The 21,358-nt window shown below is 38.2% G+C and overlaps 1 protein-coding gene across 1 annotated transcript; it reads left to right on the top strand.

The window, feature by feature from the left end:
• Positions 1-979: 979 nt before the first annotated feature.
• Positions 980-3,193, top strand: LOC306876890 (fidgetin-like; the record flags this gene model as incomplete). The annotated part of the gene is made up of 1 exon (XM_079428340.1): positions 980-3,193. One exon carries the CDS (start codon positions 980-982, stop codon positions 3,191-3,193), a length of 2,214 nt encoding a protein of 737 aa, XP_079284466.1.
• Between the last annotated feature and the right edge of the window lie 18,165 nt (positions 3,194-21,358).

Raw genomic sequence — 21,358 nt, forward strand, 5'->3', positions numbered from 1 at the left:
TTGTGTTTGCAGATGGAGTTTGGGATTAAACTTGATGGTGGCTTTTGAGCCCTAGAGCCAATAAAAGACAGAGGCTGCGGAGAGAAAAGAAAGCGAGAAAGAGAGAGGCAGAACCCAGAGCGTCAGAGTAAAAGGAGGAGAGAGAAAGGGGAGCATTAGAGTGAACGAGAGGGAGGCAGGCATGTTTTTTTTTTTTTTTTTTTCAGTTCCCTGTGCTCCAGGAGGCGGGCGGGCGACAGACAGAAAGCTGTTGTAATTCATGCCGTGCTGTGAGTTTGTGTGATGAAAGCAGTAGAGCGCTGCCTGGGAGATTGCCTTGCTGCACTCCTCCAAGCAGATTTGAAACTGTCTGGGACTGCTTTAGATGAGAGTTGGATTATAGAGTGACCTGCGATGTCTGTGTCACTCGGCTGTGTGCAAGGTGCATTATACTGTGCTAACCAGGTGTTGGAGGCCCAAATCTGCACTGTTCCTGCGATACCAACTGTCAGCAGTGTCTGCGATATGAAGCCAGGACTCTCGGAGAGCTGGATGGGGGGGGGGGGGGGTAATATTTTACTCTTGTTGTTGCCGTTTGTATGTAATTTGTTTCTTTTCAATAGCAGTTGCTTATTGGATCATTGATTCTGACGTGTCAAAAAAGAAAACCCTGAAAAGCCCAGTGGTCGCCCCCTCTGTTTTTAATGGCCAGCACTGATTTCTGTCTAACACTTATTTTTCGCAATATTTACAGTTCTCTAAAAAAATGTTGAAAACAAAATATATGCATGAAAATATCTTTAAACATTATGTAATTATTATTTGCAAGCCGTAACTTTGCAAAACATATATTTGGCTCAAAATTCACAAAATGTTAAAGTTATCAACTGAATTTCAGCCATTTCAGATTAATCAGCTAGGCATATCTAGCAGCTTCTATTCATGAGTGCAAGTTTCTCACACCTGCTTGTTTTTGTTTGTTGATTGTTTAGGCTTAAAGATGCAGTGGACCCCAGAGCATGCGCAGTGGGCCGAGCAACATTTTGACATCTCATCCACCACACGTTCCCCCGCACATAAAGCAGAGGCATACCGCGGACACCTGCAGCGGACCTACCAGTATGCCTGGGCCAATGACGATATATCAGCACTGACGGCCTCCAACCTTCTGAAGAAGTACGCAGAGAAGTACTCTGGTATCCTGGAGGGTCCCAGCGAGCGGGTGCTCCTGTGCTCTTACTCCGAGAGTGCCCCAGGACTCTTGAACAGACGCAAGTCGGAGAGTGAAGCATGGCAGGAGGGGATCTACCCAATGAGCTGTGCTGCAGATGTGGTTTCTGTAAGTAAGACTGGCATGACGCCCGCCCTGCCTCCTCCAGATGTTACGGCAAGTGTCTGCAGTTCCATGGGGGTGCCGAGTAGCTTGAGCGAGCCCAGCTACTCCAGCAGTAACTGTGGGAATCATGCGTCTACTGCACTGCACTCGGGGATCCCCTCTCAGGAATTTGCTAGCAGTTACAATGGCTCGTACTTGCATTCCACTTACAGTGGCGGGCAAAGCACACCAGCTCTCCCGTCCCCACATCCCTCACCTTTGCACAGCGCTGGGCTCCTTCAGCCTCCACCTCCGCCACCTCCAACCCTAGTGCCCAGCTACAACGCAAGTTCCCCCAATCTCTCCAGTTACAATTACCCTCCAGCAGGTTATCCCCCACAGACTGCTGTTGCCCCGGGCTACAGCCCAGGAGGAGCACCCCCTCCCTCAGCTTACTTGCCCTCAGGCATCGCTGCCCCCACTCCCCTACCCCCTTCCACCCTTCCCGGTTACTCCTACCAGTCCCACAACCATGCACCAATTGCACCAACACCTTTGAACGGCAGCTCGGCCAACACACTGAAAAGGAAAGCGTTTTACATGACGGGCCAGGGAGATATGGACTCCAGTTATGGAAGTTTCAACTACAGCCAGCAGCGTTCTGCTCAAAGCCCCATGTACAGAATGCCAGACAACAGTCTTGTTGACTCAACCAGGGGGAATGGATTTGACAGGAACGCTGACACATCATCTTTGGCGTTTAAGCCCACAAAGCAGTCAATGCCACCGGATCAGCAGCGGAAATTCGGCAGCCAGTCTGGAAGGGCACTAACCCCTCCTTCTTACGGATCCTCCAAAGGTTCCTTGGGATCCCTGCGGCCAGGCGAATCATTTGGAAAGTTCGGTTCCCCTGTTTTGAGTGACCACGGTGACGACAACAGACAGCATCACCCCCATTCCATTGGCACGGCCACTTCATCCAGCCACCCTGCTGAGGAGCAGTTAAAAAACAGCGATGCTAGTTTGGTAGAGATGGTTACCACTGAGATTCTGCAGCAGACACCCCCTGTGGACTGGAGTGACATTGCTGGACTGGAGATGACAAAAGCCACCATCAAAGATGAGGTCCTGTGGCCTATTCTGAGGCCAGATATGTTCAGCGGTATGGCCACATTACCTCGCAGCATCCTTCTCTTTGGACCTCAGGGCACAGGTCGGACTCTGCTCGGCCGGTGTATGGCTAGTCAGCTTGGCGCAGCTTTCCTCCTCCTTAGTGGCTCCGCACTGGTCACGAAATGGCTTGGAGAGGGCGAGAAGATTGTCCAGGCCTCATTCCTTGTCGCTCGCTGCCGGCAGCCTTCAGTGGTTTTCATCAGCGATGTAGATCTGCTGTTGTCTGCCCAGTTGAGCGAAGAAAGTCCTGTGAACCGAATCAAGAGTGAACTCCTCCTCCAGCTCGATGGAGTTCTAAGTTCTCCAGAGGAACATGTTCTAGTAGTATGTTCCACCAGCAAACCCGAAGAGATTGATGAGTCTCTACGAAGGTACTTTGTTAAGCGGTTGCTCGTCCCCTTACCAGATGCCACCGCACGACACCAGATAATCAGCCAGCTGCTCTCACAGCACAACTACTGCCTCAGCGACAAAGAGGTTGCACTGCTTGTTCAGCGGACAGACGGCTTCTCCGGGTTGGATGTGGTCCGACTTTGCCAGGAGGCCATGGTTGGTCCTCTCCATGGCATGTCCGGCGCAGACCTTTCCGGAATGATGCCAGGTCAAATGAGACCGGTGTCATACCAAGACTTTGAGAATGTGTTTTGCAAAATCCAGCCCAGCATATCACAGAAAGAACTCGATACATACACTGAATGGAATAAGATGTTTGGTTGTAGTCAGTAAAGAGCAAGGGTGTAATGAAATCTGAGGGGTGACCTCCTCTACTCTTAGAGGGGATACAATTCAGAATTCTTTGGGTGACACATGCAGTTAAACAGTGTGGTTATTACAAATGTAGATGACCCCTAAAGAAGAACCTGAAGGACGGTCAGATACATTTGAATGATGCATGGCTGTACTTAAGTCAAGGTCTGGCCCTTTGCACATAATCCAGACAGAGAAATACTGTTTTCTGGGCTCAGTACTGCAGACGCAGAGCTCCACTTACCGAGGAACTCTGTAAGTGAGGACAAACTACTTTGTGTGTAAATATCATTCTGCTGTTTTTGAGATTTTGTTGCTATGAAGTGCCTGAAGTGGTGCTTTATTGATTTGGATTTGGATTTGTTTGCCTCACCATCTACATTGGTGGCATGTGCTAATATAGAGAGCTTTAACATGAAACTAAATCAGACATGTTCTGCTTTTCGTTCCTTTCCTTGTTTTCGACACTTCTCTCAAAAGAACAACAGTATTCCTCAATCAAGTCTGACCTGTAGACCCCAGGAAGGGCAGGAGAAGGTCCATGTTGTACTTTGAATCTGGATCCTAAGTTATGAAATTCGTTTGTTTGATTTTCTTCAAAAACTCAGGAAAGTGATTGTGATTTGTACAGTACCTCAAAAAAAATTATGCGATAGCACTACATACTGCTGACTACATTGGGTTTGGTTTCTAATTTGCTTCCTCTAAAATTCTAGGTTTACCTCCAATTTATAACCAATTTATAAAAAAGAAAAGGATATGACTATGAATGTAACCAGAACATTTCTGGATTGTTCGGAAGAAAAAATTGGGGAGTTTCTTTTTCTGCCATTATACTCTTATTGTTCTTTCTAAATTACGTTTAAATTCCATTGTGTACATTGTTTTAAGTTTTGAAAGCAGAATTGTGTGCCAGTATTGACTACAGCACATGTTCCTCCCTGCATAGCACAGTTCAGACTCTACAACGAACGCTCAGAGATGGGCACTATCTGTTGTGTAGATAAGGTTAGTCTGAAACCACATCCACGCCAGAGTATGCAGTAGACATTTGCGTGTTTGTCTCCTCTCTGCAGAATAGAGTTGGGGTGAACCAAAACTTTACAAAGAGGCTACCAGATTTTTGAAGTGGAAATATTTTCACATTCTTCGTAACAGTTACTTATGTTTCATTTTTGTTTCGGACTCTGTCATGCTGCTGTGTGGTGTTGGTGTAAAGATATCTGAAGTATCACGTGTACCCTGCATTCTGTTCTACCTCAGTTTAGCACTATTTTCTCTGCAACTAGAACAGAAAGATGAGAGCTTGGTGTCTTCAACCTCTTTAGGTTTGCTCTGCTCTGAAGCCTCCATAAAGAACAAGCTGCCCCCCCCCCCCCCCCCCCCCCCCAAAAAAAAAAAGAAGTAACAAATGTTTGTCTCAAACTACCTGTACAATTCTTCTGCTTTGAGTGCCCAGGTGACTCTAAACACCCCTTTGTGTAAACACACACACACATTATTGATGGGGGTCTCTGTGGGACCACTTACTGGGGCCACATTGCCTAAAGCCAGAAACATACTCTACGCAATTATGCAAGTGCTTATAGCAACGCAGGTTAAAAGATTGCTAGCGTTGTTGCTTTCCAAAATGCGTCAAACTACAATTCACAACGTAATGCAAGTGACACTAAAGTATCATTACTATACACTTTTTCTACATTTATGCTGCATCCCAATTTGCATACTGTTTGTCCTAAATAGTGTTCATAATTATAATTACTATGTCCCAAATGATTGTAGGCCTTTGTTGAAATGAGTGTTCCAAAGGTACTCGTGTGGTTCCATGCACACTTTAACGGCTAATATTGCCCACAACCCAACCCAACAGATCGGTCTGTTAAAGACGCAATTATGATGAAATTGTATGTACCAAAGAGAGCATACTTTTAGGGCTTAGTATAAGGCGGTGAATTGGGATGCAGCATCAATACAGCTACTATAATGGCGGCACAACAGTTTATTTATTTATAGAATCTTGCTCTGAAGTTAGTCAAACTCTATATTTGTGTACTTGCATACAGTATGTTTCTAGCCCAAGGTAGCACAGGATGTTGGTAACTGTAAGAGGAAACTTGTATTTGAATGTATTTTTTGTTTGTTTCTTGATGTTTATTTTGTCATCTCATTTTTTTTTTTTTTGTCTAGCACTAGAGAGTTGAAGCGATGTGTTCCTTCAATCAGTCTCTCTCTTTATATCATGTGTCTCAAATGTTGGAAAGGATGCACTGTTTTCAGCTCTTTTTTTTTTTGTCCACTGCAGTGTAATTTGATACCATTTTAAGGTGCTTATTTAGCAGTTGGAGGCACCAGACCTCCAATACATGTGTATATATATATGACATATCCTTGAAGAAATATCTGCTTTTTTGACAGACATCCAGATAGTCTTTTCAGTAGCTGTGAGACACCACTTTCTTCACAATGTTCGTAAAGTGATATGTACACCAAAAGGACTACAATTTCTAGCCTTGTTTTGTCGTCTAAAGTGGAAACCATTTTTTTTTTTCTTAAGTGGTATTTTCATTCTGCTTTCTAGTTTTTGTTTTGTGTTTTGAAGAAAAGTTACTATTGTGCAATTTGTCAAATGCACTTTTAACGTTTTGTGTTAAAGCCTATCACACTTAATTGTCCTCCCTCAAAACCAAAGCGAACAAAACTATTTAAGATCAAAAACTGATCCGTATCTCTGAAGATTTGAATTCACACACATTTAGGGAAATTTCAATGGGACTTCACCTGTGATATCCACAAAGTTTAGCTCTGTTTTGTTTAAAATAATCATACTCTGGATTTCAAAGCCAAATAGCGCTGATGAACAAAACCCACAATGACCCTGAAAAGAAAAATGAGTTTTCAGTCCTACCGCTGGTGTTGATTTTAGGGCTGGTGCTCTACGCTAATGTTTGTAGCCTAAATGCCCTTGAACAAAACACATTACTACATTTTATTCTTGAAAGCTCTTTGTAGATGGTTAAAGGAATGTTCTTGACAGCATTAGTAGCATAATATCAATTACGACAGAAAATAATTTTTGGGCTCGACACTCCTTTTAATGCAAACCAAGGTCACTGTAACATTTACAAGAACACGGGGACAGTTATTTTTGTTTGCAAATTATAACCAATATTATAGACTAGATTAAATCTAGTTTGATTTAATTTACTATCTTTCTTAAAGCTGTATCCAGTTTTTTTAACTTCAGTGTCACGACAGTCTACAGTAAAGCCAACAACTCACAGGAATTATCATGATATTCATCCACTAGAAAGCTATTCCCACTTCAGAAAGGTCAATTTAAACAAATTTACAGCTTTGTGCTGCATAATTCATGTAAGTGCGTTAACAAAAATGCTTTTAAACCCTCCAGCACTCTTGACCTGTTTACTTCCATTCTAAGTGTTACTGTAACTATGAATTTTGATTTGTTTTTTAAAAAACTGAAGGATTAGTCCAAATGATTTTCAGCGGTAATCAATATTATGCCGTCGATAGAGCTTAGCTTGTATTGAACTGGAACATTCCTTTAATTGATTGCAAAGAAAAAGGAAATGTGGGAACATCCGAAAAGTACAAAGTTAGAAAGCACATCTCCTGTGTAGATATGAATACACTTGATTTTCTCCGGTTTGTGTTAATTTGCTTCAGCGCTTTTGTGGATGGTTGTTTCTTTCAAGTGTCACCAGTGTTTGCTTTTCAACCATTATTCTTTATGACCATTTCTACCTCATTGCTACATATTGACATGTAGTACCTATGTTCTGTCTTTTTTGAATGTTACACATTTGTATAAAAGAAAAAGAAGAAAAACGTATAAAAAATTTAAAAGAACAAAAAAAAGAAAAATGCTTGTTCTTTAACTTGAGCAGTCTACCTCAGAAAGACTGTCTGTCCGTACACTGAGCAGTGGAGAGTAGCTGCACATACTGAAAAGACACATTAGGCAGAGACGATGCACACTGACCACACCAACTGGACGATTCGTTATGCTGCCGCGATCTGGGATATTGTGGACTGTATAGGTCTTCTCCAAGGTCCCTACATGCAAATTTTTCCTTTCAATTTTCAATCGAAGTAAATCGCTTTCCCCCTTTGTGAACTGTAGTGTGCATGTGGATGTGTATGTGTGTGCACTTATTATGAAGTGTGTAAGTGTGCATTTTTCTATATGAAAATTCTATATGAAATGTAGGTACATTTCATATACCATATTTGTACATTAGATACACTTGCACATTTGTGTACTTATGTACATTCGTTATTAGTATAACATTTTGAAACGCACCACATACATGTTAATATGTGTGTGTATGTACAATATTGCCATAATTACATTCAACGTAAATGTATTTTCATGTATGCATAGGGACAAAGGACAATAAAAGATCATTCAAATGCTTTTGAAACATCGTGTTTTATTTTTCTTTTCAGTTGCATTCCAGATGCATCACAATTTTAGTTCAAATCTCTCTATGAATCTCTCAATGCTTTTGCTTTTCTGCATGGAAATTAAATGGCATGGTAAATGGAAAGATGTATTTGAGAGAGACCTATACACTGCACAATACATCAAGCATTAAGTTTTTTGTTTTTTGTTTTTTTTTGGTGGAGCTCCACTGTAAAAAAAAAAAAAAAAAAATGTTTAAAGGTTACTCACAACTGGGCACCAGCATAGACATCCAGTAAAAACTTTTTTTTTTTTTTTTTTTTTTTACCTTTTATGATGGTCTTTAATTTTGTTTGGAAATGCACACTCCTCTTCATGTGTGAATGTACAAATTTATAAATGCTAATGGATTTTTCAGGAGCCAGCCAATAAAATCTAATCTAACATCTGTACAAAACTATTAACCCCCTCAAATGGTAGGCAATTTTATTTCACTCAATCAGCTGCAATTCCAGCTTGAATTATTTATGATCATTTTAGGATGCTTTTCTGTAAAGCAGCTTTGATTATGAAAAGCACTTTTTTTCCCCTTTTTTGCAGCATTCAATACGTAAATGTTGATATTTATATGTGTACTCTAAATTAGTGTTTACATGATATACTGTGGGAAAAAAATTGCACAACAGTTTGGATTCTATCTTAAGTTCTCTTAGTAATAATATTAGTGCACTATTTGGGACAGAGCCTTTGAGTGATGTTTGAAAAAAAATATGATTTTGAATCAAATTGTTGTGAAAGTTAGTTTGACCTGATTCATGGAAATGATTGTTTTTGCTTCTGAAATTATAGTTAAAAAGTAGTCTTCACATCTTGAAAGTTGAAAATCATCACTACATTTAATTATACAATGTTGATAATTGTTTTATCATCATAAAAATCATTATTACTGACTATCCATTGTTTTGCCCAGCCCTAGTACACTGAGACTTTAGAAAGGGCCTGAAGTTGTTCTTTGGTAAAGTTTTTACAACACAACCCATTTAAAGGCTGTGCACTTTTGCATTAAACAAAAACTAAAGCTTTTAAAGCACAACACCTGGAGTTTAAGCAGCACATTTCCAGCGTGCACGCCTTAAAACGAGTCGTCCTGATGCTACCCAGTAATTACGCTTCTGAAAGATGACCATTAGCATCTGTTTCCAAAACCATTTGCTGCATTTCTTAAATACAGTTTCCATTGTTTGTGATATTTCATTATTCTTCATTGCGAATAAGACATTCCATTAATGCCCTGGATTCCCCACCTCCCCCTTTTTTTGATGGCATAATTATGTAGTTGGTTGGTCTATGCGTGGGAAGCTGCAGTACAATTAACATTGGGAAGTTGGTGCATTTGGTGCCCATGGCTGTTTCATTTGTAAAGAGCTGTGTGTCATTTCCACGGCTGTACATGTTAAAATACTCTCTCCTAATGGATGCAATTCAACAGGGTCCTCCACAGAAACGCAGGGAGCGTGCTCGCGACGAGGGGACGATGAGAAGTATTTTTTAATCGAGGTGATCATATTTGTAATTTATGTCTTAAATACAGAAAGAAGGTGAATGTCACATGCAGTTTGTGTTTATGGCCTCTTTGTGGGAAGATAAATTCACGCAAACGCCTTCAGAATCAGACACTAATGGGAGATGTTGTAATTGCTTTCTCATTTTGACTGTACATTTCCTTTTTATTTCAAATACCTGGAAGGTTGCCTCAGTGTTCATTAAAATGCAATTAATTCTGCAACTCTGCTGTTGAGAGCATGGTGTCTGCAAGTCTCCTTTACTTCGATATAGGTCACAGCGTGGCAGCCAATACCGGCTAGTGTTGCTGAGTGATGCATCGACTGATGTTGGCTTCTAATCAGGAGGCTTTATAGCACCATCAAACGTCTCTGGTCACTTTTTATTTCCTTAAGCTCGTCCTTAATGCCACAGCTCAGGTATCACACATTTGTATTGCTCGGCAACATTTAAGTGCTTCAAATTGTATTTATTCATATGGTTGGGCCAATGTGTGCATATCCAATAGAAATTAATTCATACATATACGGCAAGACACCACTGGGTAAACCTTTTTTTTTTTTGGATTACAATTTTTCTGAAATCAAATATGCACTAATATGCATAATTTTCCAGAGCATAATTTTAAAGCCAAATTCAAAATGCTTGCTTTTTGTTATCTTTTAGAATTTTTTTTTTTTGGATTTCTCTTTTTTTTTTTTTTTTTCCATAAATCAGTCATTTTGAAAAGTTATTTTCACCATGATTTTAGGAATAATAAAATAAAATAAAATCAGGCAAATTATGCAAAAATTATCCCTTCTGTAAAAATTTTCAGGATACAGATAGGAATAAAACTGTAAAGTTTGGTGTATATAGGCTACAGTAAGTACTAATGAAGATGATAATCTACAGGCAAATAGATAAAATGCAATAAAATAAACACTAAAAACTGTATTTTAGATGTTTTCTGTCCACTGATCTGAAACAACACGTTATGCAAAAGAATCCAAAATCTCAAAACTGACCAGTGCATGAAAAAAACAATGGTATAACACATAGTGTCTTGCCTTAAATTAAAACACATTTCAAGGTAATGACCGACAATCAAATACAAAATGAAGGACAAAATCCTCCTTTTTTAAAGATGTACATCTGAATTTCTTGGTAAGTATAACACTTCAGGATTTATCCATTACTTTTTGAAATGAATGCTATTTAAAAATAAATAAAAATCTACATATTGTCATACAACTACTCTTGCAGCCATATATATGTACTGTGCATAATATGCAAATTCTCTATACATGCAATAAATTTGCTAAAAATGTGTAATCTACACAACAGAACATAGTTACATACATTTCATATACATATACATGCACACACAAAGTAACAACTGATTTCTTTTCTCTTTCTTGAGTCATTTAATCGCAGTCCAAGAGTTAAACCAACTGTATGTAGTTCTGTGTATTTTTATGCCCCCTACAGTTAAGTGAGTGGAATTAACGGTTGTAAATCACTCTTGTAATTGCATTGGATAGCTTTACATGCAGACAAGTCTTCAAGGTCAACAAACAAAAGTACAGGTGCATTTAAAAAAAAATAGAATATCGTGAAAAAGTTAATTATTTTTTTTCAAAAAGTGAAAGTCATATATTCTAGATTCATTACATTTAAAGTAAAACATTTCAAAAGTTTTAATGTTGATGATTTGAGCTTACAGCTCATGAAAGTGCAACTATACTATACTAATGAAATAAATAAATGGTGATTAAAACGGGGCAAAAAATCATATAAAAAAAAAAACTGCATCCCAAATGATGCACTATACACTTATATACTGTCTACTTATACACTACGCACTTATGCACTATGTTTTAATATGTGATATAAAACAAAAACTGTGTCCCATATGACGTTCTATACACTATGCACTTATACACTATTTACTCAACAATGTTGTGTATGAATTATACAAGGTTATTTTGTCTCTCATAATCGGAGTGCGCTACGTAATTAAAGCTGCGACAGTAGAGTGCATGAAGTGTCCAACATCCCACACTTTTCTTCTTTTGGAACACACTACTTGCACTGTTTATACAACAAAACGTCATAGAATAGTGCATAAGTACACGATTTGAGATGCACCTAAATTACACTCCAGTGGAAGCAGGGCCTATTTTGTAAATATCAAAGATCCACTTGTTATAGCGTTAGATGAAAATGGAGTGGAAAGTCTGTAGATATTACTGGATAAAACCAGCTGTTCAGACTCACACACATACAGTACACAAATAAAAAAAATTGGTAACAGGAAAAATTCAGTTATGTAAAACAAATTAGACCTCAGTTAACCTAAATATTGCACATATTCATTAGCATTAGTGTCTTCATTTGCATTCTGATGAAAGTGGAAAGCAGATTGATATTTCTGAACAAAACCAACACACGTAAAAAATATATTAATGCATTTTAAAAAACAAGAAAATAAAGTTGTGTAAAACAAATTAGTCTCCAGTTATTAGGACATAAATGTTGTAAATATCAAAGCACCACGAGCTCTAGCGTCCTAATTAGCATTCTGAGGAAAGTGAAGTGGAAATCTGTGAACTTTATTCTCTTTTATTTCTGGTCAAAACCAATTGAGGCAAAAAAAAAAAAAAAAATGAAATAAAATACAAGCGGTGATAAGAAAAGAGGGGAAAACTAAAGTTGTGTGAAAGAAATTACACTCCAGTTATTAGGGCCTATTTTGTATATATCAAAGATGCACTTGTCCTAGCTTTGGCTTCCTCATTAGCATTCTGATGAAAGTGGAGTGGAAAGTCTGTGAACTCAGGGGTTATCTGACGCCGCAGCGCTCGCGCCGCGCCGCACCGCGCCGCGCGTCTCTCTCTCTCTCGCGCGCACACACGCACAGCTCAAGAGGATGAGGCGCGGACCTCTCTCAAATCACTTCCTTCATAACAATTAAAATATGCAAAGTGATAATTTTCTTTAAGTAGCCTTAAATGTGCAATCGATTTAAATGTGAGGGAAATTGCCTAAAGCTCCGGGCGAGGAGGGGGGAGAGAAAGAATAAATTATGCAAATCGCAGAAAGGACTCTTGAAAGCCTAATTTTTCTGTAATAAGCATACTGTTTCTTTTAATTTTTTGCCTCTTATTAAAAGTGACAGTTCTTTTGCACCGTCTGATGGCTATATCTGACACAAGCCGGCGGAAATGACTGGCCAGCTAAACGCTAAAACATTTTCTCTAGCTTTTAGATGATGGTTACATTCACAAAGTAATTATGCGCCGGAGAGTCCAGAAATAAGCTTTAATTACATAGTAATCGCCTCTGATGGACACTGGGAAGTGTGAGAGCTGCCAGACTGCAATCCATCAATGCCATACCCCTGGCCACTTTTAATTCTCCTTCATTTGCATCATAACCTCCGCACCAAGTTGCACAAATGCTGTTAAATGTTAATAGGACCTGTCTCTCTACTCAGAATGAATGCTTAAGCCGTTTTCATCTCTCTCTCTCTCCCCCACGACCCTCTTTTCTTCCACTATCGCTCTCTCTCACCCTCCGCGCTCAGTCTCCGGCGCGCCGTCAGGAGAGCGCGTTAGTCCGAGACAGCGCATGGTCACTGCTGCACTAATTGGGAGCACTATGCTAAGTTTTATCTCCTCATTTCTAACAAGCCATACACACAATCCCTGACGCCTCTGTCTATGTGTGTGCTCGGGGGGGATGGGGGGAAGTGAAGGATTTGTTAATGGTTTGTGTGCGTGTGAAGTGTGTAAGTGCATGATATAAAAAAAGAAGAGCATGCTTTTTATGTGTACTTTTCCTTACCACATCTGAGTACTACTGCAATTACTTGATACAATCTGACAATGTGCCCGTAATCGTTCTCTTGCTCTCCAACACGTTTGCACATGCATGTGTTTTTCTATCACTTGCCAGTTTATTTGGTTAATTTAGAACAATGTCATAAGGTTTATGTTTCATATTTTTAGCAGCATGTGATATAAACTATATATAAAATTGTATGCAATTGTATAACTGGAAAAGGGATAAATATATTTGAGCAAATGTCAACCTGTCAAGAGTTACGATTTTTTTTGTATTATTATTATTATTAAGAATAATTGCGTGTATTCATACCCTTGGTAAATACGATCAAAGAAGGCTGTGAAATTAAGTCTGCATTGTTTATCCATTTGACCTTTCATTCAAAAATATATATAAAAAAATCTAACCTTTAATTGTAAACAAAAAAAAAGTGAAAGTGGGGGGGGGGGGTCACATAATGAAATAAATATTAGGGCAATCAGGGCAATAATTAAGAATTTCCAATCAACAGAAAATGTTATGAATCTGCCTGGAAGAGGACGTGTGTCTATATCGTCCTAATGCAGAAGGAGATGTGAGAAGGAGAGTTTGAGTGGCTAAAGACTCTTCAAGGACCACAGCTGGAGAATTGCAGAAAATAGTCGAGTCTCGGGGTCAGAAAACCTCAAAATAATTAATTGATAAACAGCATCTACATCACCACATGTTGTTTGGGAGGGTTTCAAGAAACATTCTCCAAGCTCTTCCAAAAACAATCTCCAGCATATTCAGTTATCAGACACGACTGGAACTTCAAATGGGACTGGCTTCTATGGTCAGATGAAACTAAAAAATGAGTTTTTTAGCAGCAAACACTCAAGATGGGTTTGGTGAACACAGGGATAAAAAGTACCCCATGTGTACAATGAAATATGCTGCTGTATTATTAATGTTGTGGGCCTATTTTTCTCCCAGAGATTCTGGATATCTGCTTCAGATACATGGCGTCATGGGTTCTATCAAATACCAACAGATAAAACATTCAAAACAGACTGTCTATGCAGGAAATCTTATAATGGGCTGAGGTTGGATCTTCCAACAGGACAATGATCCAAAAACAAACATAAACATCAAAACAGAAATGGGTCACTGAGAACAAAACATACATTTTTGTAACACACAAATACATTTATTTCAAGTGATGAGATATTTAACAGTATATCTGCTGTTATTTATATATATATATATGGTTATACAGAGAAACAAAGAAAGTGTTTGTGGACTGCCAAGAGAAGCAGACTACACTCTCACACTTGTGCATTTATAAACGCATTTTAAGAGCTTCCAAAAAAATCGATATGGAATAGCTGCTCGGCCCAAACAGGGATGCGAGACCACAGAGGCTGTTGTCTAGCTGCAGGCAGGACTGACTGTGTGAGCAAAGGCGTAAGTGCATGCAGAACGTGAGAGCCGGATGTGTGTGTGTTTGCAGAGAGAGAGCGAGAGCAGGTGGCTGTGGCCTCCAGTCAAACCGCCAAACTGCCCACCTCCAATTAGCACTTGACTTCGCTGCATAAAGTTAAAAACGCACAACCTTCACTCCTCCATCATGGAGGAGAAGAGGTGTCTGGGTAAGGGTCCAAAGGTCAAGCTGCTGAATTTTGAGAGAGCTGAGATGGCAGAGCTTACGACGTGTATAGATGTGTTTGACGTCAACCTCGCTTAGCCTTGCCGATCGGCCAGAATACCTGCCAGTTGCATTCAGGGAGGAGTTTAAAATAGAGATGATTTCTGCGTCCTGTGTCTACAGGAACAACACTTGCTACATGAACAGCATGTTGTACCCGAGCTGACTTGGTGCCAATGCTATTTTGGCATCATTGAGATAGTATTATAGATTTTATTAATATTTAAAAATGTTATTTCCATTTTCATTTTAGTTAAAGTTTTAGTAATTTTGTTAGGAGTTTTTTTTTCATTTTTTAAATACAGTTTTTATTAATTCAGTTTTAGTTATTGAGGAACATTGCCTAGCTGAAATAAAATGTGTTTTAGGGAGAGTTTTTTTTTTTTTTTTTACATTTTTAATTTTATTTCAGTTAACATTCATTTCACATAATGAAAATGTTTTTTTTAATGGTCTTAATTTTAGTTAACTATAATAGGAAGCCTGCTTCTGCCATATAGTAAACTTTTTATCTCACAATTCAGACTTGGTTCTCAGAAATACCAGATAAAAACACAGAATCTGTGAGATACAGAATTCTTTTTTTAAAAGAGTTTTTTTCTCGCAATTCCGAATTCCGAATTCTCAATTTACATTTCAGTTATTTATTTATTTTTGCTTCTGCCATGGAATTAAAAAAAGGGTAATTGCGATCTTGGAAGGCCTGAGAGCGAGTAGATTTTCGGCAAACAACAATAAATTCTCACTCAATTTACCCCCCAAAATGGACCATCCCAATCTCACAGCGATAAGAGCTCAGCAATGATATCCATCCAAACACCGATGGCTTGAGGTCAGCTTCCTTTCCCTGTCATTTCACATATATATATTTACACAAGAACGACCCCCACCACATAAGATGGAACATGCCAGATAATCATACCATCATCCCTCATTGGCTGCACATTTTCACAAAGTGGCCAAAGTGTCATGTAGTTCCCCTTTAGCGTGCTGAGAACGGCAGCTCTGGAAGAACTTAATGATGTGCTGATAACAGCTGATACCTGTTCCTCTGCCACTGCGCAATAAATATCCTCATTAATGTCAAGAAACCAAAGAGTGGCCCATTTTTTAAAAGTTATGTCTTAATAAAGTCGCTTTTTCTTGATCTGTAGAGTGACACAATTTTCTGTTCTAATTCAGTGGCAATTATCCATCTTTTTTTACTCGCATATCCAAGTAACATTTTAATTACAACAATAAATGAAGTTGTTACAGCATTCCGGCTCAAACTCTGATAGCGTAGATTTTTATTAATATCTTAATTACTATTTGGAAATCCCTAATTGACTGTAATGCTTAGCACTTCTATTGATTGTAGGTCATTTCAAATATAGAAATCAGTGTAAGAGAGCAAAAGAATCTCTGGTTATTGTTTTCCCGCTGTTTAATTATTAATAATTACTCCCTTTTTTTCTATAAAGCATGAAAGCGAGGTTCCAGAGGAAAAAAATCCTATTAATTTTCCTCACAGTGGAAATGATTTTAGAGATAAAATATAAACCTTTCAAACTGGACTTACCGTGACCATGATTTGAAGTTACGTTTATGCATTTTATCCGGCAGATGATTTTATTCAAAGAGTCTTACACTGCATTCAAGGTGTAAATTATACATGACCTTGGTGCTGTAAGCGCAGGAATGTTAAGTGATGATATTTTGCCACACGTAATCATTTTAAATTTGTTTAATTGCAAAATTGAAGAGAAATACTGAAAATGTCTGAATTTAACAATCGAGTCTCCATACACTCTCATATAACCCTCAAATATTTGTGTATGTTTGAATATTTAGCAAATACAAATGTGTGTGTTCATTTTTTTATTATTATTTTATGTGCCTCCAGTAGCTGCCATAGGTAAATAACTAAAAAAATAAAGTACATCTATTTTGTACTATAAACCGATGTATTTATGATTATTATTATTATTATAAAGTATGATGACAAATCAGTTTGCAACATTAATCAGGACAGTGTGTTTTGGTACAGATAAAATAACGAAGTGGCTGAAACCAGAAGCCTTGCACATTCAAGTCAAAATGCAAACAAACAAACAACAGCTAATAAAAAAATCAACAGTTTTATTGTACTGATTTGATTTTGTCATTTGCAATGCTTGATGAATAGTAGGATTATGTATATATCTTCTAAAACAAAGGCCTCTGTAAAAGTGTCCTTCTGCTGGTGCGCTCTGTCACGGCTTTCAAAAGCTACAGCTGCCGTGTTCATCTCTTAGTTCTAACGCATCTTTTCCTGCTAGTCTTAACCTGGAGCAAAGAACAAGAGGAGCTAATAGGGTGCGCTATGCTAGCACGTCCAATAACCGCACGCGCACACACACAAACACGCGACTCACAGGGCAATCATTTGAAACATATAGCATCAGTCTTTCAATTTGATCCCTCTCCCCTCCGCAAACCTCTCCCGTAACATCATTATTGATGGCGGATCTAAATCCTCCTCTGACAGGCCTGTGTTATCCGGGCTCGGGGGAAATGCAAATTGATTCCAGATCTGAAGTGGCATTTTTTGAGGGCCTGAACATATTATGCACTCTGTCATTTCAGGCCCGACTGGAAGAATCACAGGTAAATGTCAGTCTCCATCTCCTGCGGTGAGTGTTTCGCACAACGATCGCAACGCAAACAGGCGTCTGTTTGATATGGGAAGCGTCTCTCGTTCTCTCACGCTGCTCTGTTTATCACACATGAAAATCAGATATCGCTGCCTCGGATGAGTGATTGACTCATACCAAACCTGAGCTAATATAGTCCCACACACACTTCAAATGACAACTCATGAAGAGAAATATTAAATATCACATTTGGACTGCCAATATAGAGACCTAGTGAGCTGCCTTGCTGTCTACGGCCTACATAGGCAGCTGCCTTAGCATCCTAACTGAAATGAAGCCTGGTATGTGAGTAGTTTTTCAATTAACTTTAGTAGAATTTGTGATACTAAAAATAACAACCTGGAAACTAATTGCATTTTAGCACTTGTGGTTCAACGGTCCTGAAGTCAATGGGCTTTTGAAAGGTTTTTAATGCCTGAAAATGTGTTTAACACTAAGCTCAAGATATTTTTCTACAACGTAAAATACATCAGAACTGGTGATTTTTATTAAAGGGGTCATCGAATGCAAAATTCACGTTTTCAAGTTGTTTGAACATATATGTGTGTTGGAAGTGTGTGCACACATCCATCCTATAATGTGTGTTTTTTTTTTTAAATCACTATTTTAAAATCCCCTTTCTCAAATCAGGCTGTTCTGAGATATCTGTCAGAATGACATAGTTCTGTACAGGCCCCTCCCACGATAGTTGATTGACACGGCCATCTTACCTTAGCCCCGCCCCAAGTGAGCTGTCATTTGTCCATTATTGCGTTGACTCAGGGGAACACAAGAACGTCTCTGATTGAACAATTGAGGTGTTTTTTTGTTGGATGTAATAAGGAATATAGCAGTCGTTAATTACTCCCGATACTCTGAGTTGCTGAAGACGCAGAGGATTGACGTTACTTCAGTGAATTCGCCGTCTAAATGCGTCTATGTTCGCACGAATCATTCGTGATCCAGCTTCATCTACAGAAGAAGTGAGTATAACAGTTTTTTACGAATCTTTGCAAATCGCCTTTCCAAATAATGTGCTAGTTAGCCAGTTCCGCGGCTAAAGTAAACAGTACTGCTCGTCACCCCATGGAATAGAGGGGCGGGGCGAGCATAGCTCATTAGCATTTAAAGCAATATGGACTTAAAACGGCTTGATGAAAAAATAGCTGATTTTGACAAGGTAAAGATGATGTTTTTTTACGCTACCATTGAGAACTTTTAACCAAAGTATGTTATAGAATTTTCATTAAGACCCTAAAGAATCATATCAACTTGTGGAAAATGGGCGTCCAATGACGCCTTTAAGATTTTATGTTTCTTGAATTAGGGGGTTGATAGCAAGTGGCTAAACGGGACTACAGAAGTTGTCTGGGACATTAAATGTAACTCAACTAGTCGCTTTCACAGCCTAATTGTGTTTATAACTGCACTCTTGCAAACTATTTTAACTCAAATTTCCAAATTTATTTTAAATGAAGATTGAAAGAGTTGTCAGAAGCTTAGTGACTTGTAGTTCACTTATAGCCTAACATTAGCTTTTTACTTATACACACACACACACACACACACACACACACATACACACACACACAGTGGTGGCCAAAAAGCTTAGAAAACTAATATTTTCACCAGCTAAGTCAGTTGTTTCTATCTTTTGCTGTAGTGTCTCAGTAGGAAATATCAGTTTACATTTCCAAACATTAGTTCTCTTGAAGCATCTTGGAGACGTTGCCACAGTTCTTCTGGATTTAGTCGATCTTTGTTCTGTTTCTTCATGATCAGATCAGATCTCTGTGTGGAGCACTGGCTTGTGTCAGACTCCTTGTGCAAACAAAAATCACACTGGATTATTACAATTAATGGGAAAATGAATGTTTGGAACTGTAAACTGATATTTCATACTGCCACACTACAGGAAAAGATAGAAATAACTGACTTAAAACCATTTTTAGCTGCTGAAAATACTAGCGTTCTAATAATTTTGGCCACCACTGTATATATATATATAATTTGTGCATTAATTTTCATTTAGCATTCTTTTGGTTTTTGCATTTAGTGCTGCTTTAGATACCCTCAGAACACCTGCGACCCCCTGGTAAAGAGAAACGATTGATATATTGAAGAGATCTCAATTGTGATTTTTTTTATTTATTTTTTATTTCTTATAGTAGGAAGAGAGCAAATACAAGTGAGCCAGAGATGGAGAGAAGCGAATCGGCGAGGGAACAAAGAGAAAACACTTGAGGCGATCATTCCTGGCAGAGAGCTGGCAGCTCCTGTGCTTTCCTTCCCGTTTTTTCCTTTTCTTTTTTTCCTGTAATTTTAAAATGTTTCCCTCCACCTCCAGCAAAGTGCAATAACAGTGTACAGATTGCTTATGTCATCACATTTTGACAAACCTCCCAATCCAATTTGACCTTCATTTTCACCCATCTGCTTCCCCTTTATTTCACCGTTCCAGCAGTCTTTTTCTTTCTATTTCTCTAGATTTTGCTTCCTGTCATTCAGTCGTTTCATTTTAATTCATCATTTTCTTGTCAGTAAACCTAGTTTTGTTTTCATAACCTCTAATGTCTCATACACACATTTTCATGACGTTAATGTTCAGTTTTCAGAGTCTGAGATCTGTAGACATAAACGAGAAGACTCATTAGACAACATGGTTCAATTATTTCCAAATGTACTCTGTTGGCAAATGGGTTGAACTGTTGGCATTCATGTTTCTTGCTTTGAGACCAAAATGCTGCAATAGTTATTTCATTTCAACGATCATAATTTCAGGACTTGAATGTAGTGTCTGTTTGGACTCAGCTAAAAACCTATTTGGTATTTAAGATTATATTGCTGTTTTCTGAATTACAGGTGTGATTTCTGATTTCAAACTATAAATTTACACCCTGAAGAGTTCTAGTAGACCACAAGATCCATTTGGTAGGCACACTCTAAAAAAATCTGTAAAAATAGGTCACAATGTACTATATTTATTAATTTTACTGTTTTCATTCTATTCTTTAAAATGTTAGTAATTTAGTTGTTTTTTTTTGGCATTTTTATTAGTTTATTTTTTATTTTTTTGTCTATATTGTTTTAAGTTTTAGTTTTTTTAGTTTTAGTAATTTTAGTATGTCAGCTAAAACTAAACAAAAATGTTATCTAGGCAACTAGATTAAAATAAGTTTAAGTTTTTTTTAATATTTTATTTATTTCAGTTATTTATTTCAAATACAGAACATGTGTCATGGTGAACATGGTTTTACCGGTAATAACCCTGCTTCAGGCGATTATATTTAGGATTCAAAAATCATTAGTTGTGTACATTTGTGAAAATTATCTTGATGTACAAAACATGTAAGAAACATGAACCTGTGTTGGTCACAGATTTTAATGGAGAAAACCTATTGGGTTCCTGTCAATTCTAACTTTTGAGTTGGCCTTAAAAACTGCATCACTTCAGTGCTTATCCACAAAGGATGTATGCAATGCCAAGAAAAGGAGTTGCAATGCATATGTGTATGTGTGTGTGTGTGTGTGTGTTTAGGCCCCACACACACACAGCTGGTCAAAAGTTGGAATAATTATTAATAATTATTATTTTTGTAATGATTTCTGAAGGGTCATGTGACATTAAATACTGGAGTAATGTCTGCTAGAAATTCAGCTTTGCATCACAGAAATAAGTTACATTTTAAATAAACATTTTAAAATATATTCAAATAGAGAACAATTATTTTCAATTGTAATAATATTTTATAATATAACTATTTTTGATCAAATAAATCAAGCCTTGGTCCCTTAAAGAAATCTCACGTTTCAGAAGAGATCTCAACAATGTGATCAAATGTACCAAGACAGTCAGCAATCAAAGTCCGAGATCTCAATATGAGCTAAAACATTTCTCATCAGATTTTCCCCAAAACATGATCTGAGCTGCTATCTAGGCTACATATGGTCAGATTAGACTCCATATTGAGTTTAAAGCATATGAAAACAGCGTGAGGGATCGACTA

This window comes from Barbus barbus (assembly GCF_936440315.1).
Source record: "Barbus barbus genome assembly, chromosome: 11".
Taxonomy (NCBI): Eukaryota; Metazoa; Chordata; class Actinopteri; order Cypriniformes; family Cyprinidae; genus Barbus; species Barbus barbus.